The following is a 20,712-nucleotide window of genomic DNA, read 5'->3' on the forward strand; positions in this document are numbered from 1 at the left end:
TGTTTTAAATGCAGGAAGACTGCAGCACAAAGTTAGGAGCGCAATACACGTGTAAGACATGCTATTCGAAAATTATATGTAATTTTATCATTCCGAGTTAAAGAAAGAACAAAATCAAGATGTGTGTTTTTAAAAAAACAAGTAACGGCATGACGTAGCAGTAGTAATGAAAACTAAATCCTTTCAAACTTGTTGGTAATGAATGTACGATCTTGTGTTTTATACAGCATAACGCGAAATACGCCTGTATTAGTAGCCATGGCCTTGAATTCGTCTGTTTACAATAATCTATTCTTACAAACGGGATTCCGATAGAGCTACCTGTATAGAAATACCTGAGGACGTGTCATAACAGTGCACGGTTGGAAGCGCGCACTAACTATAGCGGATCATAGCTTTGGGGAAATAGGCATAGCAACCCGCCATAGCTCTTTACACTGTAGCTGAAAATACGTCCTTCGTGAAATATATATGAGCTAAACGTTAATATTACAATAAATATGTACAGCTCCCACTCATAGAACTTCATGGTAGAATATCTAAATATTTCAATATTTTTCTTACAATCACCCCCCTCCCCCCCACACGATTCATACACCAGTTTTTAATTTTTAAATCCTAATTCTTGAATCTTGTTTGTGTTTTCAATTACAGCAGTTCAAATAAATAGTACATTCGGAAGTGGCATCAATTAGATTGTATCAAGAGTATATCAAAATTGTCAGTTTTAATTGAACATTGCATTACGAAGACTAGACAAGTTGGGTTTGATGGTTCGGTCCTCTGTTGGAACACACCTCTCTAGATATCTTTCCTGGTTACAAATGGTGTCCATGGCCCTCGCTATGCTGAGAGAAAATTAGAACCCGGGTTAATGGAGTAGTTGAGGGCGAATACATTTAAAAACAGGGGGGGGGGGGGGGGGGGGGAGTATGATTTTCATTATATACAGGATTACTGTTGCCTTTAAGCTTTGCGTTAGAGGGATTTTCCCTTCAGCTAAATCGGTAGAGCGGCGATTCGTACTCCAGTTGAAGCAAACTATAGACTGTATATTTCCTGTTAAAAAAATTTCAATTCTAACTTACAAATTCAGGCGAATAATGCGTACCGGATTCCCAGCGGGCAGAGTAAACACGGTTAGGTGCATTGATATAATTGGGTTGATATTCCTGAAATAATAAAAAAAAAAAATTCCATGCATGGAAGGGAGGTAACTCGTGTAACCAACATGGTCGTTATGATTTCAGGCTCCTCGTCAAAATAAAACAGTTAAAGAACAAACTTTTGCGTTAATCGTTTTATAGAAACTACAATAGATCGTTATGTACTATGTTTACACTGATACATGTATCTAATCTATAGTATGTAACGGAAGATATTGTGTATTTACGTGGCCGTTCCAAAAGATGCGTTTATGTCTGCAGATAAACATTCACATTGATTCGAAAATCTGTTAAGAGTATTAGAGGTTTGGATAAAATTATGACAATGTCAATACTTTAGAGAATATGGGTAAAAATATGGGCAAACCGAATCGTTCTGAAACGAAGGAAACGATGTTGACAGTATAACCCTGCTACCACCCCGTACCTGTCTTTCTCTCATAATACCGGTCCAAACCTCTCAATATTTCTCCTTTAAACTTTATTCATTTTACAACTTGAACAGTAAGCCATTGGCTAACTAGTACATCCCGTTCCTCACTTTGTTTTGAAGTTAAAAAAAAATCATTTGCAATGTACACCTGTATAAGTCTATGGTGGTGGGTATCAAGTCCATAGATAAAGGTGACACAAAACATTAAAGAGAAGGACCATAATTCCATAAAAAGTATAAAAATGAAAAAAAAAGTCATTTCCAGATGCACAATGATATGGGGTACTTTTCATAGGCATCAAGTTCCGTTGAAATGGGCCTACAAGTCGAGGAGGAGTCGTCTGGACAATATATTTTCCGATTTTTAGAAAGGGTCATAACTCATTAAAACCTCAGGGTTTGGTAACCGTATTTGTGAAGTCTAATTGAATAAGGTACAAGTGTAGAAATTGTTGAAACATTGATGATTATCAACAACCCGCATTGTTAGTTTTTAGTGAACTAATATTAAGTACACGGTACTAACTACGTCACACGGACAGGTCCCTGTCATTGGTACATGTATCTGCTAGATGAGTGACATAGTTTTGTCACATTGAATCATCAATATATACATTTAACATCGGTAAAATGGTTCAGACGGTAACAACGAAGACAACTATTTTTTCAAACCACGAACTCAACCCAGAAATACATTGTATTAGAGGGAAGACAAAATACAATTAGGAAGGGGAGGGGGTTGGGCTGTTTTATTTGGACAGGGGGTTGTGGGATGTATTTTGTTTGATTTTTAATTTTTATTTTTACGCACTAAACGTTCTAGTTTGAAATTAACCAGCACACGTATTTATGAAACCGTTCTCATGCTTAAACATGGATTTTGTGCTCAAACCAGATTTCCTTTATTTCACTGAAATCATATCATATTTCCTGTATCTAACTCAATTCATACAAATCAATTGAAAAGTAAAAAGTAAAAATTAATCAAAGTACTGGAAGTACTGAAGGAGGCGTTAGTCAGATGTAAAAGGTGAAATTTAAAATAAACCAATTATAGTTGCCAACACGATTATTGATATACATTCAAGAGCGTGTACTTCTTTTTAAACTTAGAACTAATCAAAGCTACCTGCTTATCAAACACTGGAACTTCAGATAATGTTCAACTGGAACTGTCGCCAGGATGGCTGACTTATACCCCCGCTCCCCATCCAGTCAGATTCCCACTCTTGCCCAAACACTTGTTAATAAATAAATTTATACAAGATAAATAAATTGATGATGAGCATTAAACCTATTATGCTTGCATGTATTATTTATAATAATTCAAATGTAAAAGCTGTAATTAATTCTACGGTGTGTCGTGAATCGGATTGGGGTACGGCAAAAAACACGTTAGTAATTCAATTTGAATCTCCCGTCTGGGAATCCCTCATGAATAAGTACAATAATGCCGCTAGCCAATCAAAACCGTTCTGTCGGTTACGTGATCAAAACAAGAAAAACATTCAGAGACATCACCACGATCAAAATTTCAACATCAAACCACCATTTCGCCAACCGATACACTGTGGAATGATGATATTCAGAGAATTATCTTGATAATGTAGATGGTTTATGGTAACACCTTTAAATTGTTTAAGGTGTTTTTTAAATGCCTCTTTTGATTATTCATTTATAGGCGTTTTCTAGGTGCCACCTTTTGGTTATTCATTGATAATATGTAATGTAGTTTATATTTTTCATAAAATATGTTGTTGCCAGGTTTTATTGGCAAACACTCGTCATTTAAATAAATGACAATTAGCGGACACACAAATTTGTTATTCCTTCATAACTAAAACGAGCTAGCTGTGCCTGTGGAACTGATGACTCTCTAGTCTTAGTGTATATTAATGGACAACATAATTATAGGGGAAAATAGCAGATCAAACAGTATTCAAAGTTGCACAACTTCCGTGTACATGTGTGCAGAGTACATAATTTTCGAGAAGTGTGCATGAAAACTGTTAAAAGAGTTGTTCGGACAATATTATGTCTACAAACATATAATAAAGGGACATAACTGCCATAACAAGAAAATGCAGCAAAGCTGCTGGACACCAATTTTTTTTTTATTAAAATAACTTTCTGATAGTCCAACAACCAGGATCGAAGTTACGGATCATGCATACTTCAATTTATTCAATTATAATTTAATCTTGCTTGTAAGAAGCATTTTCATTGGCTTAACAATAATTTATTTATGTTATCAACCCATAACGTAAAAAATGACGTCGCCGTTTGTAACGTCGCTTTTGATTTGCTGATAAAACGGCGTAATAATTTCTAAGAGAAAAGAGTCCATCAATAAAAGTGGATTTCCACAGGGATTATGCATAGAAGATTAAATTATAAGGATTGATTTGAATATATTTTTTATGTTATGTAGCTATAACACAAAAAAACCGGAGAGTACTCTCATCATAAACAGAGTACACTCCGTTTTTTGTGTTACATCTCCATAACATAAAAAATATAATCAAGTTAATCCTTAAATAATTCCAGAGAATGTATATTAATTGTTAATGGCAATACATTTGTCGTTCAGAAAATTCTGTTCACGCTCGATGTCCTTCCACTTTGCACCATTTTCACTTAATAATTGTCCCACAGCTTGCAAATGTACATTTTTAACTGCACTTTTAAATGAAAACGATTTGGTAATAACGTCATCTTCTGAGAAAGTGAGAAGGGACATCACATGGTTTACATAGCATATCATTTATACCTTTTCTCAATTTTTTTACAAATATTTCTTTTGACATGTATCTTTGGATAAAATATCAACCGTCTTCTTGATTCAAGCGTCAAGTGTAGCCCCCTTTGAATAATAGTTATTGCTTCTCGAGACTGCTACTAAGACACATTTTGTCACAATGCTGTTGTTTTTTTTGTTATCACATATTTGTTTTATACAATTGAAATAGAAATGTCGTATTGAACGGGAAAACCATGAACTTTTCTATTTCTTGCATATTTTTCACTTCACGCGACGCTAATATTGCTACATCAGAAAAGTGCGGGGATGTATAGCGTATTTCTTGACGCCAAGTTATAATGACGTCACGCTTGACAACATATAGAGCGCCATTTTTAATGGATTTTCACTGCAATTTTGCCGTTTGTTGCTATTATCTGGTAAGATTACCAGACAAAAATGATGTTAATTGAGTAGTTTTGTAAAAACAATAATGTATGTTGCAAAGGTAGACAACACAACCACCTATTCTGTCGGCACTTCATCTAAACTTAAAACTGAAAATCTGCACAGAGAATAGAATGTCAGATTTGACAATACTAAAAGTGACTTTTTCACATATGAAGATATAATATTTCGTATATCTTCACTATATTAGAGATATGTTTTAATGAAATGGTGCAAACATGATAGTTCACTAGTAAAATGTAATATTTACATATGCATGGCATTGTCACTATATAGCCTCTTTGAAAGATGTGTCGTTGATGGGACTTAAATTACCATGCACCACAAGACACAATTCTTGGCGTATTAATACAACACTGATCGGAACTACAATATCCAATATAAATAAGCATGACGCTGCTGAAATATCACTGGGCATTGTGAGATTTGACAATGTCATTGTAAATTTATGTGCAAAATAAAAAAATAAAATAAAAAACACTTTTATTACAACGAAAACAATTAGACCAAGGTCTGCAATATCGTACAAAATGCTCATCGGTTGAAATCACCAATGCGTGCAATGGAAACAATTTTAACGCTCATGCAATTTATCAGAAATATCGTCTTTTAAACTGCACTGATCAACAGGGGTTCGTTACAAATGTCTGAAATAAACATATTCTTTAGACCTACTGACACATATGTTACAGACCTACTGATATCGGTCATAGCACACATAAACATTTCGGACTTTTGTAACGAACCTGTGCTCCATCTCAAGATCACTCACTTCAAACGCTATCAGTTTCACGCGTCTCGCATTCACGGTTTCTCAGTTTCTGACGACATGTCAAATAACGAGTCTGTTATAAAATCTACCGACTGTTGTCAGGTTCCCATACAATTAACAAATACATTCACGTCTGGATTCTTCACAAAATGAGCAAAGAGAAAAGTTCGAATTAACTTCCAAAAATAACTCCCTCGTGGCTGGCAAGGTCGGATTTACGGTGTTCACTGTATTTGTCCATGCGCGAAATTTGTTTCTGGGAAAAATCGAAACAATTTCAAATCTAACTTTCAGCTCAGATTTCTATTGATAAACTTACATCGACCTATAGACATATCATTCGCAATTGTATTGATACTGAGTTGTGGAATAAAATTGAAGTGTTTGTTAAAATTCCAAAGTACTACTTTGTTTGCCAATCAGCACGCGACAATACGCTGTTCAAACTATTGAACGAAATTGTGTGGACTGTCGATAAGGCGGGCATTTGTTTTATTTTAAATATAAATTATAAGTTAAAAAAGAACATAAGAGGCAAAGAAAACGTAAATATAAGTATTGAACTGTTTTTGTATGGTATTTATGATCTATTTGAATGACACAGCTTTGCAAGCAAACAACATGTTCGATGCTTAAATAAATACAGATACCGTAAGGTTAACTATCATATTTTTGTATACAGTATGTGGTCTTAATTTCCCAGAAAGCTATGACGCATGGGAAAGCACCGGAAGTGGACAAGGTGTTTACAGATCAAACCCGGGCGCCGCTTGGTTTGAAAATGTTTGAATAAAAACAATAAGTGAAGCTGCACAACTTCAGTGTATGCTGACTACGTCAGTGAGGTTTCGAAATGTTTGGATGAAAACTGTAGGAGAAGTTTTATAAGACTTGATGAATGTTCAAAAATCTATATATAGGAATATGGAATAAAGATTTTAAAGTCAATATTCTTATTGGTATTTGGTATTAAAAATGGTGTAAACTGAAATGTTAACAACATTATCAGGATATTTGAATAAGTTAGTATTTCTTACATATACTATGAGCGAAGTGCTACAATTGTTGTCTCTCTAGCATTTTCAGTATAGACGGTTACCAAAAGACGTCGCAAATTTCGTACTTCCACTGGAAAGAAATTACTAACGTAACGTTCGACAGGTGATCTCAATACGGCAAGCGTTATGAATACCTCCGTAAAAACCATTTCCGGCTTGAAGTCTATTCAAATGTTTTCCAAAACATTAAAAAATAATATTATTTTGTTAATCTATAACTGAAATAAAAAATTGGGTTTGAGTATATCATCCATGCTTGAACATGAGAACGGTTTCATGACTACGGGCGCAGGTAAAACATGATGTATGTGCTTAATGTCGTGCTCAATTCGAACACACACAATCTGATTAAAACCATATCCTTGATTCCACTCCCGATACTCTACGTTCCAGTCAACGTAGAGTATCGGGAGTGGAATCAAAGATCTGGTTTTAATCAGATTGTCGCCGAAGATGATGCTCGCGAATAAGTAATTCCTATAATACCCGTGAGTGTAATAATTCGCAAAAATTAAGTGATTTGAGATATGTTCTATAGATGTGACAGATTCAATATTTATAGCGATTCCAAAGCGTTGTTTTAGGACTCGTATTCTGCTTGAGAATATTTTATTACGTTGATATATTTATATATGACAAACCTGCTGTATATATAAGGGGAACAAACGGTGCTATTGCTTTTAAACAACTTACCATTTCTGTCTTTATCATATTATATACAACTGTACATACAATGGCAGGTGACCATTAAACAATTACACCTGGAAACATTTCGTCTTCTCTTCACCTCCAATCCGAAATAAATAACACAACATGCAAATACTCATTTGCCGGACTAGCCTGTCGTGCTTAGAGAATATGCATGGATTGCACATTTAACAACCAGAATTCTATCTCGTCAATAGCTTCTGCCGTGAGCATAACACGCGCATTCCAACTTGCTCTAGATAATACACATGTGTACAACGCTCGAATACGCTAACGAGCGACGGACCCAACCACCCCCTGCATAGATATGATTCGGCCGACCAAAGCTGCTACATACCGGACGGAGAACAATACCTGACCTCTTTGTGTGACCTGTGTCATTGTATTGGATAACCAATACAAAAGCCGATCAATCATGTCTGTAGTAACCCTGACCACGCCTACCTCCATAGACCATGTATACCCTAGCCAGGTAGCGCATCTCGATGACTTCCAATGACATTTCTCTTCAGCGATGAGAAAGCCATAATCCGTTAATGCCTGCTTAACATACCTGCTAACCTCATTGGCCCCGCCTTCCGTCTCATGACCCCCGATACCGTCGTCCAAATACATAATTAGCCTATGACCTGCACTACGAACAGATTTGACGACTTCTCCCAAAACCTTTGAGAATTGAAATGCTGCTGTAGAAACACCGAATGCAAGAACATTCAAGATGTATTGAATTTATGCAAATACGGATTGATGTGTCGACAGTCCAGAACTAGGCGTGGCTTACCTGTCTTATTGAAGGCTACTGTCAGCGGATTTACGACAGCTGGACATAACGGTACTTCTGTCACGCACCCAAGTCGTAATAGCTTTTCAATTTCTGCTTTAACAAAGTCGGGATTATCCCGTGCAGTCTTGTTATTCCTCAATACCACACTTGGCGGAATTTCCTTAAATGGGAGTTTGTATCCACTATCTATTTTGAACCGCCTCACTGGTACCTTTTTTCTCCCAATACTGAATACTACCTTTCAAACGTCCGACCGGCGAACGCTCAGTTTCTGTACCATTACCGTTATGTACAGGACAACACTTACCATCTCTTACCTGCTTGTTCTCGTTTATGACTGATGTTCGCACATGCATAGTAAACAAAGATATACTTATCTTATGAGCCGATGGGTTCGAAACCCCTCCTTGGACCCCCAGGACACTCCTGTCGCCAATGCCCAGCCTTTTCACAGCCGAAACAGGTGCCGGGTTTGTTGACACTCCTGGGGAAATATCCCTGTCTCTCTCGCGCTGGGCTTGTAGTCATGGGGTTCCTCGTCTCCGTGTTCTCCCGGCGATAAGGCCTGTATCTGTTCCTCCCACGCGTCGACTTTTTTTCGACGCTTTAACTTTTTTTATTAGCCCTGGATATCGCTCGATCCATTTTCTTCTCATCGTCCGAGTCTGATGCTATAGGATTCGCTATGTACTCATCCCCCGTTTTCCAGCCGGACTCAGAACTGTCCGCTAGCTTAACCAGCTTGTTCCGATAGTCTAAAATTGACATACCTTCTTCTATTTTGTTACGCGTTTTATCTGGGTCCGACATTAAAGAATGCGTGGCGTCCACCAATTTAGCCCGTACTTTGGAATTAAATGTATGCTGTACCTCACAACTTTTCTTATTAAATTTGTAAGTGTCCGCACTTAGTATCGACTGCTATATTTTCTCCAACGACGCCTCAGAATTCTCGCACACATTCCTTTCAAACGAGACTAATTTTTGAGAAATTAGACTGTCTAAATGCCCCAGCATATCATTTTGTGATCTGCTAACCGCCGCATGTACCTGCTCCGATATGACACTTTTCATCTCCTCGTCCATGGTGTAACTTTTGTAACTGTTGCTTGCATAAGTTGAATTTTTAGCCGTGACCGCACTACACGATAGACAGCTAGAGAATGACCGCTACAGCGTATACACGCTACACACCCGTGTACCCACGTGGCAAACCGCCTGCACGATATCTCCGTGCCAGAGAAGACAAATAATTCTCTCTATACTGTCGAACCGCGAGAATATTTAATTTCTTGTACGTCAATGTCATTTGCTTTTGCTTCTTATGGGGTTTTTCCGGAACAAAACGTGTCGTACACTTACATATATTCGGGTAAACAACGCAAATGAATTTCTAACATGACTTCAAAACAGTCTGTAACAGGTTAAGCTACGTCACACTGCCTACTGAGGCAGACAGCACACACTGCCTTCCTCTGTTATATCATCTACCTCTTGTGAAGTAAACAAATTTGAATCCATCATTAATCCTCCTTCTGTAGTGTGTAGTAAACTAATAACAACAAAGACTGTATGTCTGTTGTGTACAGCACTTAAAGAAAGCAAAGACTGTCTGATTTATGAAGCAGACTGCCCAAAGCATAGATCATTATTTATCGTGTCAGGATCACAGTTAATAGAAATCATCGAAACCACCGTGACTTATGTTTTATTATAAATAGCAGCGATAACGTACTTATATCTGATTATTTTCGATCAAGTCATAAAGAATGCATGTTTTATGGGTTCTGAGAAATGCTCACGAACTTTATCAACAACAAGACTAGAATGATCTTGGCGCCAACCATTTCAAAATCTTCATTTGTTCTTTCTAAATATTGTTTGTTCCCTTTCTCTTCCTTTATTATCTGTTTGATAGAAAGTCTTGTCAACGTTATATTGTCGTAACTGTTGATTAAAACTTCATACAACTGGGTTTGGCAGGCTTTGTTCGAAGTTCGCTTCTTGTCTGAGTTATTTGCTAAAACAGTAATATGTCTACAATTGAATGACATTTTCTGATCAAGATGTTTAAAGCTCGAAACGAAACATGGAAAACAAGCGAACATGAAGAACCGACTTATCGCAGGAAATTCTCATATGAAATTTTAGAAAGATTTCTAGAATTAATCAAAGTACTGAAAGTACTGAAAGCTAAGGCAAAAGATATATATATTATTTTTGGAATGGAGAACAAAATAAAGACGAAGTTCCCATCATATTGTACAGAAGGATTTACTGTTAATTTGTTATGAATCAAAGTTTTATGTAAAAGTGTACCACTGTGAAGTTATTCTTCTTGTGTGTACAGTATATCTTTATAGGTTTGTCAGAAGAGTGGTACCAAGTTTCCTCTAGAATATATCATTTTAAACCTTTGGATAATTAATTTGCATAGGAATTTGGAATTGCTTCCCTTTGTCCATACAATGTATTTCATAGAACATTAAAAACTGAAACTGGCATTTACCCCTTTGACCAATACCTGATTATTTTAAACCATTGAATAGATTATGCACAGATTGTGAACATCTTTGAACTTTGCCTTTGTTGTTGAATAAGATATCAACCCTTGCCTTATCTAACAAAGTTACTTGGCATAAAACCATTGACCAATCAGAGTACAGTATGCTAATTAATTAGGCATGGATTTCACTCAACTTTGAACTTATCGTCTAAGTTTGTATATTGATCAATATATATTCAAGCAAGTTATCTTGTAAAGTGTGCACATCGACCAGGGTTGGCATGCTTTTTAATACGTGTGAATTTTGTTCAAGTTTCAATTTTGCATCAGTCAGTGTATATTGTTACAGAACAATATTTATAAGGATGTTTACTTGCCGAAACTAAATTGTGGATAAGCAAGTGGATTACTGCTACCCATAAATTTACAAGTCTCTCAATAATTTTGAAAAACTTTTAAATAAAGTGTTTTACATATTCACTGCAGTGAAAAGGTCTCTTCTTATGAAAAATGGAACTATTTTGAATCTGTGTTCCCATGAACAAATAATATAAAAAGCACTCTAATTCAATATGATACATTGTTGTATGTTTCAATATTGAATAAGATAAACAAAATATAAACATACATACTCACACACACACACAAGATTAGGAGAGTTACATTATTTTCCCTCTATTTCCATTGCATAAATTCTTCACAAAGAAAACAACAACTTTATAGCATATGTTCAGCTTTATCATCTTCATAGGCTAGCATTTGAAATAAGATGCACATATTAATTTCAAATACATTTCAAAAGAGTACTGCAAATGTACCAGCTAGAACACATACTATGTTATTACAGTTGTCATGATTGTTGGTTTCAGAACTGATAGCATTGTGCAACAAATGTTGACAACAGGACTTATTGAAAGTTGAGGTTGCTTGTGTATATGCAAACAGGTAGTGCATGATTTAATGTTGAGAATGATGGATCAAGGTTTATAAAATTTGGTTTGAATACTTAGTTAGGAATGCACTGACAATTTCTCTGTCACATGTACATGAACAGGTTGTGAAGCTGTAGCCTTCACCTTGACTGAATGAAATTGACCTTAAAACTGTCTTGAACAATTGATGTATGAAATTTAGAAATGAAGTTTCAAGAAATATGGTTGAAAACTTAAGAAATAATTGCTTTCATTGACATTGATACAATCTTGTGTGCTATCCCTCTCATATATCACACAAGATTTAATATCAAATGTTGGACACAGTAAAATCGAGCGAAGTTAACAAATATCAAGTTACATATTATAACTTTTATTTTATTTTATTGATATTGATCATAAGCATTGTTAAAAGTACAATGTATACCAGGGATCTTACATTTCTTTTACTACTTAACATTTGCGTTGACTTTTAATTCATTGGACAAAAACTAAAAGGAAGCCATGACCAGTATTTCTATCTTTAAAAACATACTTTTAATTTTTTTTCCAATTTGCTCCCACCACCCATAGTGTTATATTGATCAAAACAAACGTTGTTTCCAACATTTGTGCCCTTAGTCAGTAGTGGGTGTTCAATCACATTCATCAGGGTTTCAGCATCAAGTAGGGGCTGTTCAATCACATTCATCAGGCTTTCAGCATCAATATTCACAGATTCAATCTGTTCCAAGTAAAGATCACTGACTTCTCCATTAAGGAAAAGTTTGCGAGGAAAGCATTTGAACTACATTTGAACTATTCGCTGATGGAAGGATCTGTGGACTCGGCTTTCATGTGTCTGAGAGAAAATGATTTAGTCAGAGGTTCCTCCTCTATAAAGTAACTGACAGATTTCAAAATGTCATGTCACTGTTGGTATAGTTCTTGCAGCCTTTTGAAAAAGTTCATGAAGTCCTCAAAGGTATGAGAGAGTTGGTACAGTTCCTATTTCTCATCCTCCTTTCTCCCATCAATAACCATCCCTGTCTGTTGTAATATTGATTGCTTTCCCCCCCTAAAATAGAACATAGTTACCATATAATTTCTGCACCAGCAATAATGTTTAGAGATGATATTCAAACAAATAGGAGGCATAGCAATATGAGCTTGTATAGTGAGAAATAAGGCATTAAAGCTGAGGAGTTCATTAAAATGTTTCAAAAACATTTCAATAAGTCAATCTCTTTGGTAGCAGAACTAAATATAAACAAAATGTACATTAAATTCAACTTATAACAGCACATCATATGGGGGCTTAAGACATCTAATTCCTTAGGTGGTAAAACATGTGTACATAAAAAGGTACCAGTAAAAACAAAACAAAATTAGTTTAAACACACGCACTTAGATATTCACGGTTTTCATTAATACAAAAGATGAAGCAGAACATCACTCTCCCCTGGTTGTTTCCATAAAGAAGAAATTAACCAGGAAACATGGAGATGTCCATTGCACTCCTTTATTTTGCTTACAATGTGCAAATGTGCCTACTATGTGCTAATAAGCTTTCCATGTTATGGTTTTGTTTTTTATGTGCTGTATGCAAATGTTCTAAATGTGCTTAAATTACCATGTGCTGATGTGCTTACCGTGTTCAATGTGCCTATTAAGTGCTTTCCAAGTGATAAACTCTTTTTCTGAGCTTACAGTATACTACATGTACATACATGTTTTTATTTTATTTTTCCATGTTGTAATATTTTGGTCTCTGTTATTATACTCATGTTTTGTCTTTGTAGCTTATGTTGTATGTTTTGCAAAATGGACGTAAAATATATATTTTTGTATCTTGTACGTGCTCAAGGATTTTATCTGTAGTTTTTGGGACTATATATAGAAAAACTTTACCCCAGTATGAGGAATTGTTTTACACATTTATCATAAAACAAGTTATGTTCAGATTTCAGACAGAAGATACTCTAAAATTGTACAACTCAGAAAAGGTTGAAAAATATTTATAGTTCATTTTTTTCTGCTTAGAAATATTTAATCTCTAAATTACAAATGATAACTGTTTTAACAGGTCTAGTTTCCGAATTGGAAACCAAACCCTGTCTGACCTATAAATGATCATTATATAAGGCCAATTAAAAGTTTAAAACAAATATTGAGTTTATGCTAACCCCACAGATACTGGACACACTAATAGTAATATGATGTGTATAAACTATGATATATTATACACACTATACTTATTGGTGTGTTCGACACCAGTGTGGTTAACCAGACTTATCTCAGATTTGTGTTCTACAATACCCTTAAGTTTTTATATGCACTGTTAAAGTCAGAACTCCTGCTCTATATTAGCGCAGTAAAGATATTTTTCAAATTAACAATAAAATGCCTAGCTAATACATACCTACCCTATTTTTTTCTGATAGTAGAAACACAAGTAATTTGTTTGGCCTAATGTTTCTGTCATTTCATAATATTTAGAACTACTATACTTGTTTAAGTTTCCAAAACATCAAGTAGTATAACAATTGAAACTTCAATGAAAGCCAACATCACAATGAATCTAATAATACAATGTTTATAACATGTTTTTTTTTAACTGAATGAGAAGAAATGTAAGGCCAAATATCCTCACAAACAACGCTTAAGTGAAATCAGTTTGCAACTAAGCAGTTCGAAAATTTTGCAACACGTCTGGAGAAAGACGTTCCTCGTGACGCTGTAATTCACTAGAGTAAAACGTCCGTTTATTATGTTTGTTTTTGCATAATAACTGCTATACATACCGTAGAAGCACCTTCCTTTTTGTCATCGCCGCTGACAACATGCGCCATTCTCTGCGGCTTCGGCCGCATGCTTGGCCACAAGTCACCGAAATCGGGATACATAGCCTTATTTATGAATCAGTAGTAGGTAAACGTTGCAGAAGTGTATGTATATTGTTCATTGTCAATGCTGCTTAAACAACATGCCTAACATTAAGTCAACACTCGCCTGCATTTTCGTCTTTTCCGCTTCGCGTTGCGAATGATGTCTAGGCCTACACAAAACGAAAGTAAAATGTGCGCATGTCTAAATGTAAGGGAGATCACTCGTGTTTTCCCGCAGTATATGTCTGAAATCATTCCGAAGGTGTTGTTGTTTTTGTGTATATTGAAATAAAAGAGTCCTGTTATATGGTAATACTTCAATAAACGAAAAACACAAATCACACCAACAGACATATAAAATGTAGGCCTATCGGAGCATATTTTCGTTTCTGGCTGAGCTGTAATTAGCGAGAAGGCGATATAAAAATGCAATAGCATATCTTATGATGAAAATAGAACAAAATGATAATACTGCGAAGGTAAAAAAAGCCTTCAGGTTAGAATACCAATATGGAACTAGAGAAGGACAGTGGCTAGTTCTAACATGATTCCCGGTCTCATCTGCCCCGGCCGGTTGATCCCATTTTAGTTAGGCAAGCCTGGTGTGAATCACACGGAGGCGATTTTAGAATTAATTGACAGGATCCGTATCCATTAATAGGTTTGTAATATGAACTTTTTATGTTGATCTCCTACATAATTGTAAGTTATACTCCGCCTTATATTTCGTTAAATTATCAAGTTTACGTAACAAGTGCAAGCGAAATCCTAATTGACTGCCATGTTGGAAACTTCCTCAATCTTTCCGATATAGGTCAGACGTCTAAATATGGGTGTCATGACCAAATATGGAAATTGTAGTAAACATGACCGCATCAGTAGTAATACTATATTTGGCCGTGAAGGCCATATAAGGAAACGGATAACATCACGCGTGATCTAACATGGCCGTCGTTTCTTTTTTTAGAGTTTTTAGTAAGGATTTGTTATTTTAACGATGAACGAATATGCAATATTTTGATAACATTATAATCATATGAAGCGTGAATCAGATATATTATTACTGATTAGCACTTTTGATTATCCTCAGTTAGTTGGAACAGGACCGCTTCATAGCTCTGACCACGCAATATATAATTGTAAACAGGGACGTAAATGTCACCAATTTTAGCCAATCACAGGACAATATTTCCGTGTAAAGGGTTAATCCAGCGACAGTTCCAAGAGTAAATACGAAGTTTTAGAAGGATACTTAGTTCTAACTAAGAATAAGATTATATCCAATGACGTTTGAGTGAACTTGAGTCCGTGGTAATGGATTTTATTTGCAGTTTGTTTAGTATTACTAGAAGGTGACGTTATGTCTCGTTTATGAATATCTGAGCTCATTAACTGAAGTATTTTTACCGGAAGTTGCGTGTAGCATGCATGACCTACATTCAAGTAGCAGTTCCCGATTGAGATAAACAGGGTGCATTTTCAATAAGAATACGACGTTGTGATAAGATCATATGTTCTATAAAGAAAAGTAATGATATTTACAAGCCATTCAAGTGCATTTGAGTCCAAAGTTACGCATAATAAAGACAGTAGGTCCGGTATATGATTCAATTTAGTACCAGTGACTACCGCTAGAGGCCGTCTGTGTGAAATCGACATTTATGAATATCTGAGCTCATTAACTAAAGTAATACCAATAGCTGGCGGCTAACGCCTTAGCTAAAAAATCACCGCTATCAAACTTTTAACTTTCAAGATGACACACTTAATGCACTTGTGTTTTATCAATCTTAAAACGAAACATGCACAACAAAGAACCAATGGAAACATGAAATTTGAGGAAGATCCGTCAAGAACTTCTTAATTAATAGATCCTGGAAGGATCTTGGCTCCGACCATAAAAGGATTTTTATCAGATCTACAAAAGATGATCTTCTTTGCTCTTCATTTTACTTACACCAACTATTATCCAGTTCCATGTTGGAAATCCTAAACAGGAATCTTGTAAGCTAGTAATATAACGTCATATGTTATATGCCAATATGATAAATGTTATTTGATAAGAATTGCATTACTGTATACAAAATGCTTAAAATAAGTGTACTTCTTGAATATTTATTAGTGCTGTCAATGTCAGAAGAATTCTCATTAGCCAGGAGTCGTATTCATGAAATCCTTCTCATACTCAAGCCAAGATTCTGTGCTCAAACCATTTTTCTTATAACTGATTTGAATCATGTCAAACGATCAAAACGTCAAATGAAAACATTGAAAATAGCATTCGGCTGTTTTTCCAAATCATTGACAAAATAAGATTGTATTATTAAGTTATAACCGGATCAAGAAATCACGCTTGAACACAAAATCCATGCTTGAGCACGAGAACGGTTTCATAAATACAGGCCCTGGTGTATTTCAACAAGGTGATCATACATATAAAATAGAACTGTCAAAATTCAAGATGGCTGTCTGGTGGCCATCTTGGTTTTTAGAAAAGGTGGCAACAAGACTTTTTTAAGAACGATTTGATGGCGATGTGAAAAGCCCTTTATCTGATAAACGTTTGTGAAAAAAACCCAATACAAAATATCAATTAAGAGTAAGTTTACTTGTAAGCAAAGCATAAAAACAGTTCAAAATGATAATTTGGTTCTTTTTACTGAAACAAATCTATTATTTTTCAAATAGCTTTAGTATTATATTATACTTCATTATTTTATCATAATTTCAAAAAACAAGACAATGTCATATATTTTCTAGATATGAGTACAAAACCTACCAAGCAAAGAAACAATGAAACAACAAAGATTCCGACTTTTGTAATAAGCACATTATGCCAGGTGTTTATACGTCAGAACACTATATATTTACAAAGTCTTCAATATAGGTTTTACGTACATTGTTCCAACCATTGATACGGTAAACATCAGAACAGTCCATCCTTGGTAAGATGTCACTCCACTGGAATTTAAATACAGAATCATCTTTGAAATCGATGGGTTCTGCTCCCGACTCGCGTAACTTCTCCGCATCCCTTTAAAATATGTCATAACAAAAACTAATGCTTGCGGTAAGCTTTTTGATTGGTTCCATGTAGTAAAACCTGACCAATCACTGGGCTGACGCTTGTTCAATGAAGATTACAGAGGAACAACACCCAACTTCAGAGCCTGTGTATTTTACTGTTACATTTCCCCACGATTAATTTAATCTTATTAAAGGCATAAGACTAGGGATTATAATCGTATGAAACACTTGATGATTGGCTGATGTAGTTGTGCGAGACCTAAAGAGCCTGACATTTTCTCGTGACGTATTTCTGGGGTGCAGAGAGGATACATGTTCCGAGGGTTGAGCCCTGGACTTTGAGGACGGGGTAGAGTGGTAAAAATACTGGTACGCGAATAGATCTCTACATAGTTTAGACGAGCTGTTGTTAGCTTTAATAGAGCTGAAGCAAGCGAACATAATTCTTGCTGTATGCAGTGACTGCAAACATGTCACCACAAACAGCTATTGCAAATGGGTGGTTAATTCCATCTGATGACACCAGCAGTTCTCTGACGTGTGTCCCGTCCCCAGACATCTGCACGACGTTGTTTGAACCATAACCGCACAAGTAAATGTTGCCATCCCTATCAACGGTAACTCCTGCAGCAGTACTCACAATACCCTCTTGTATCACAGTCGTGTTACGTTTGTCAGCCGACAGTCGGGACAGCACAGCTTCTCCTTTAGTATTAGTGGAACAGCTAACCAGTATGTCTTCATTTATTGGGTCATGTGAGAGGAAATAACACTTACCACTATACTGATGTAACAGCTCAGTGGTGCCGTCCTGTGTCACACTGAACACTTCTGCTTCTTTTTTGTTTGTACAAACGACAAATCTTCCGTTGATATGGGTTATACCAAGGCAGCCTTTGCCGTCTGGCAAACAGATCACGGAAGAACATGACATTTTTGAGTTTTCGACTGTCACGACATGGATACCATCAGAACTGCTAACTGCCACAGCCACTGTTTCATCGTCCACAAAACATATGTCCCAAGGAGTTCCTTGAATGGTCAACTCATCCAGGCACTGTCCTTCATCTGTAAACAGCTTCAGTTTTTTGTTGTTGCGATCACTTATTACTATTTGATTATACGGAAGGTACACAACGCCAACTGCAAAACAATTGCTCCCATCTGATGTAGTTTTCATATCAAACTGTTGTACTTCTCTCACGCGACGCCCGGACATTGGTGAAGTTAGGTAACCATGACTTTCAGGAAAACGTCGTGGTAGTTTCTCAACGACGATATCCCCCATAGCGTCATCACCAATGGTTACAAGTTCGGGTTTGGTCTGATGCTTAACATTGACAGACGTGAAAGATTCGTTCATCTCCGTGACCAGGACCATACACGACTCCACTTCTGCCTGTCCTCTCTGATACAACACTATCGTTTCAGTGTTATCGTTTTCCTCTGTAGCTTTAATGGACTTCAGGGTATTGAGCATACTCTTCTTTAGACGTTCGCATTGCCGTGAGGAGTCGTCTAATTTCCTCTTTTCGTCTTTGAACAGCGTGATCAACTTGTCAGTGCAGTTCTTCTGAAGCTCGTCAAGCCGTTTGTCGATCCTTTGGCGAAGATCTGTAATGCTCTGTAGAGCGATTTCTTGGTTCTTTACCATGACTTGGAGCTGTTCGTCAAAGTCCTTCACTAAAGAGTGCATGACCTCTGCTCCTTTCTTCAGTGCTGCCTGCATATCTGTCAGTTGTGATCCTGCTTTTAGCTTCTGAATGTATTCCGTCGCTGTTGTCACTGCTTCACAACGTCTGTGGTCTTTGAAGACACACATGCTACAACCGAGAAGTTTGTGATCCTCACAGTACCAAACCATATTCTCGTCGTGTTGGTTACAGTGAGGAACAGACGAGTTTTGTTTTGGTCTATTGCTGCCGTGCCTGGTAATATCTAATATATCACATCCAATATGTACGATATCGTGGTGGTCAGTTTTACAAGTTTCACAAAAACCGGACTCATTTTTCTTACACCAGAACCTGGCAGGATTGGACGGATTACCTTTGGTTTGACAAGGTGTGCAGTACAGTGGTTTAGACGACTGTACCTTAAGCTTGATAAGTTCTTGGATGACAGCATCAGTTTGGAACTGTTTTTGCCAATTTTCCTTGGTTTCCGTTTGATTGACAGGGGTGGCCATCCCTCTACAAACTGGACACGGAAAGGATGTCCCAGACGCCATCTTACCAGACAACTCCTTGGTGATGTAGGTCCTGAGACAATCCTGACAGAAGCAGTGGAGACACGGTAATGACTTTGGTTGTCTAAGTCGCTCCAGACAGATTGGACACTCCAGTAAGTGTAGGTCTAGTTCCGGACGGGGCCCACCTTCAGCCATTATGAGGATCACCTTGGTCAACTTTTACCTGAAAAGTGAAGATATGCATGTGGTTATTCGATTTATATATTACTGATTGTCTCCTTAACTAAAGAATGTTTATTATGTAAATTACAGCTTGATCTACGGTAAATTACAGTGTTATAGATTGTGTTCTGTGATATGACCGGTAACAGTAGACTATTTTTTTTTACATAAAACATGAATTACGGTGAATGTAAACAAAGGAAAAATAATTATCAATATTGCATCACTGAGGCTACTTTTGATTTGGATTTTATTAGTTTTATTTTTTTGATTGAAGGCACGGAATTAAAGGCGAATAATATCTTATTTGAACTTTTCAAGCTAGATTTTTTCACAATTCCTGTGTCAAGAAAATGAGATAAAGGCTGATTTTTCTCTCTTTTGAAAAAATAAATAAAGAAGTTCTGGTGGAAATTTTCAGCATTTTAATTTAAGATATATTTTCTTAAAACTACAGCCATGTAATCTGAAAGGATTAAAAAAATATCACATTATGGATTAAATTATAAACATCATGTATAACATTTTTTTTAATTTAACAGAATACTCCTTAATTTAGCAACATATTGAATAGTATTGCATTTCAAACAAGAGGCCCATGGGCCTTAACGGTCACCTGAGTCCTACAATATTTATTTTTGTTGTTGAAATATGTACCAATTTGAGTAAAAAATAGTATAATGTTAACTTAACTTTGTCAGGACCATGAGCTGATCATTCCTAGACCAATTTTAAGTGAGATCGGCCTATTAGAACTTAGTAGCAAAATAGCGGCCATGGCAGCCAAATTGTATTTCTGATTGACCCGAAAAATAACAACACTTTGTCAGGACCATGA

General features: G+C 36.2%; 2 protein-coding genes across 4 annotated transcripts in view; both read right to left on the minus strand.

Moving 5' to 3' along the window:
* LOC110453057 overlaps positions 1-20,712 on the minus strand; it is a 58,896-nt gene that overhangs the window by 11,362 nt on the left and 26,822 nt on the right. The gene's annotated exons all lie outside the window — the stretch shown is intronic.
* LOC110453059 (tripartite motif-containing protein 2-like) overlaps positions 17,103-20,712 on the minus strand; it is a 15,269-nt gene continuing 11,659 nt past the window's right edge. For all 3 annotated transcript variants that reach the window (XM_021501880.1, XM_021501881.1, XM_021501882.1), the window contains one exon: positions 17,103-19,875. In XM_021501880.1, the coding sequence (XP_021357555.1) occupies positions 17,877-19,847 (1,971 nt within the window). In that variant the 5' untranslated portion in view covers positions 19,848-19,875 and the 3' untranslated portion in view covers positions 17,103-17,876. The remainder of the gene's footprint in view (positions 19,876-20,712) is intronic.

Source organism: Mizuhopecten yessoensis, unplaced genomic scaffold (genome assembly GCF_002113885.1).
Source record: "Mizuhopecten yessoensis strain PY_sf001 unplaced genomic scaffold, ASM211388v2 scaffold7085, whole genome shotgun sequence".
Classification (NCBI taxonomy): Eukaryota; Metazoa; Mollusca; class Bivalvia; order Pectinida; family Pectinidae; genus Mizuhopecten; species Mizuhopecten yessoensis.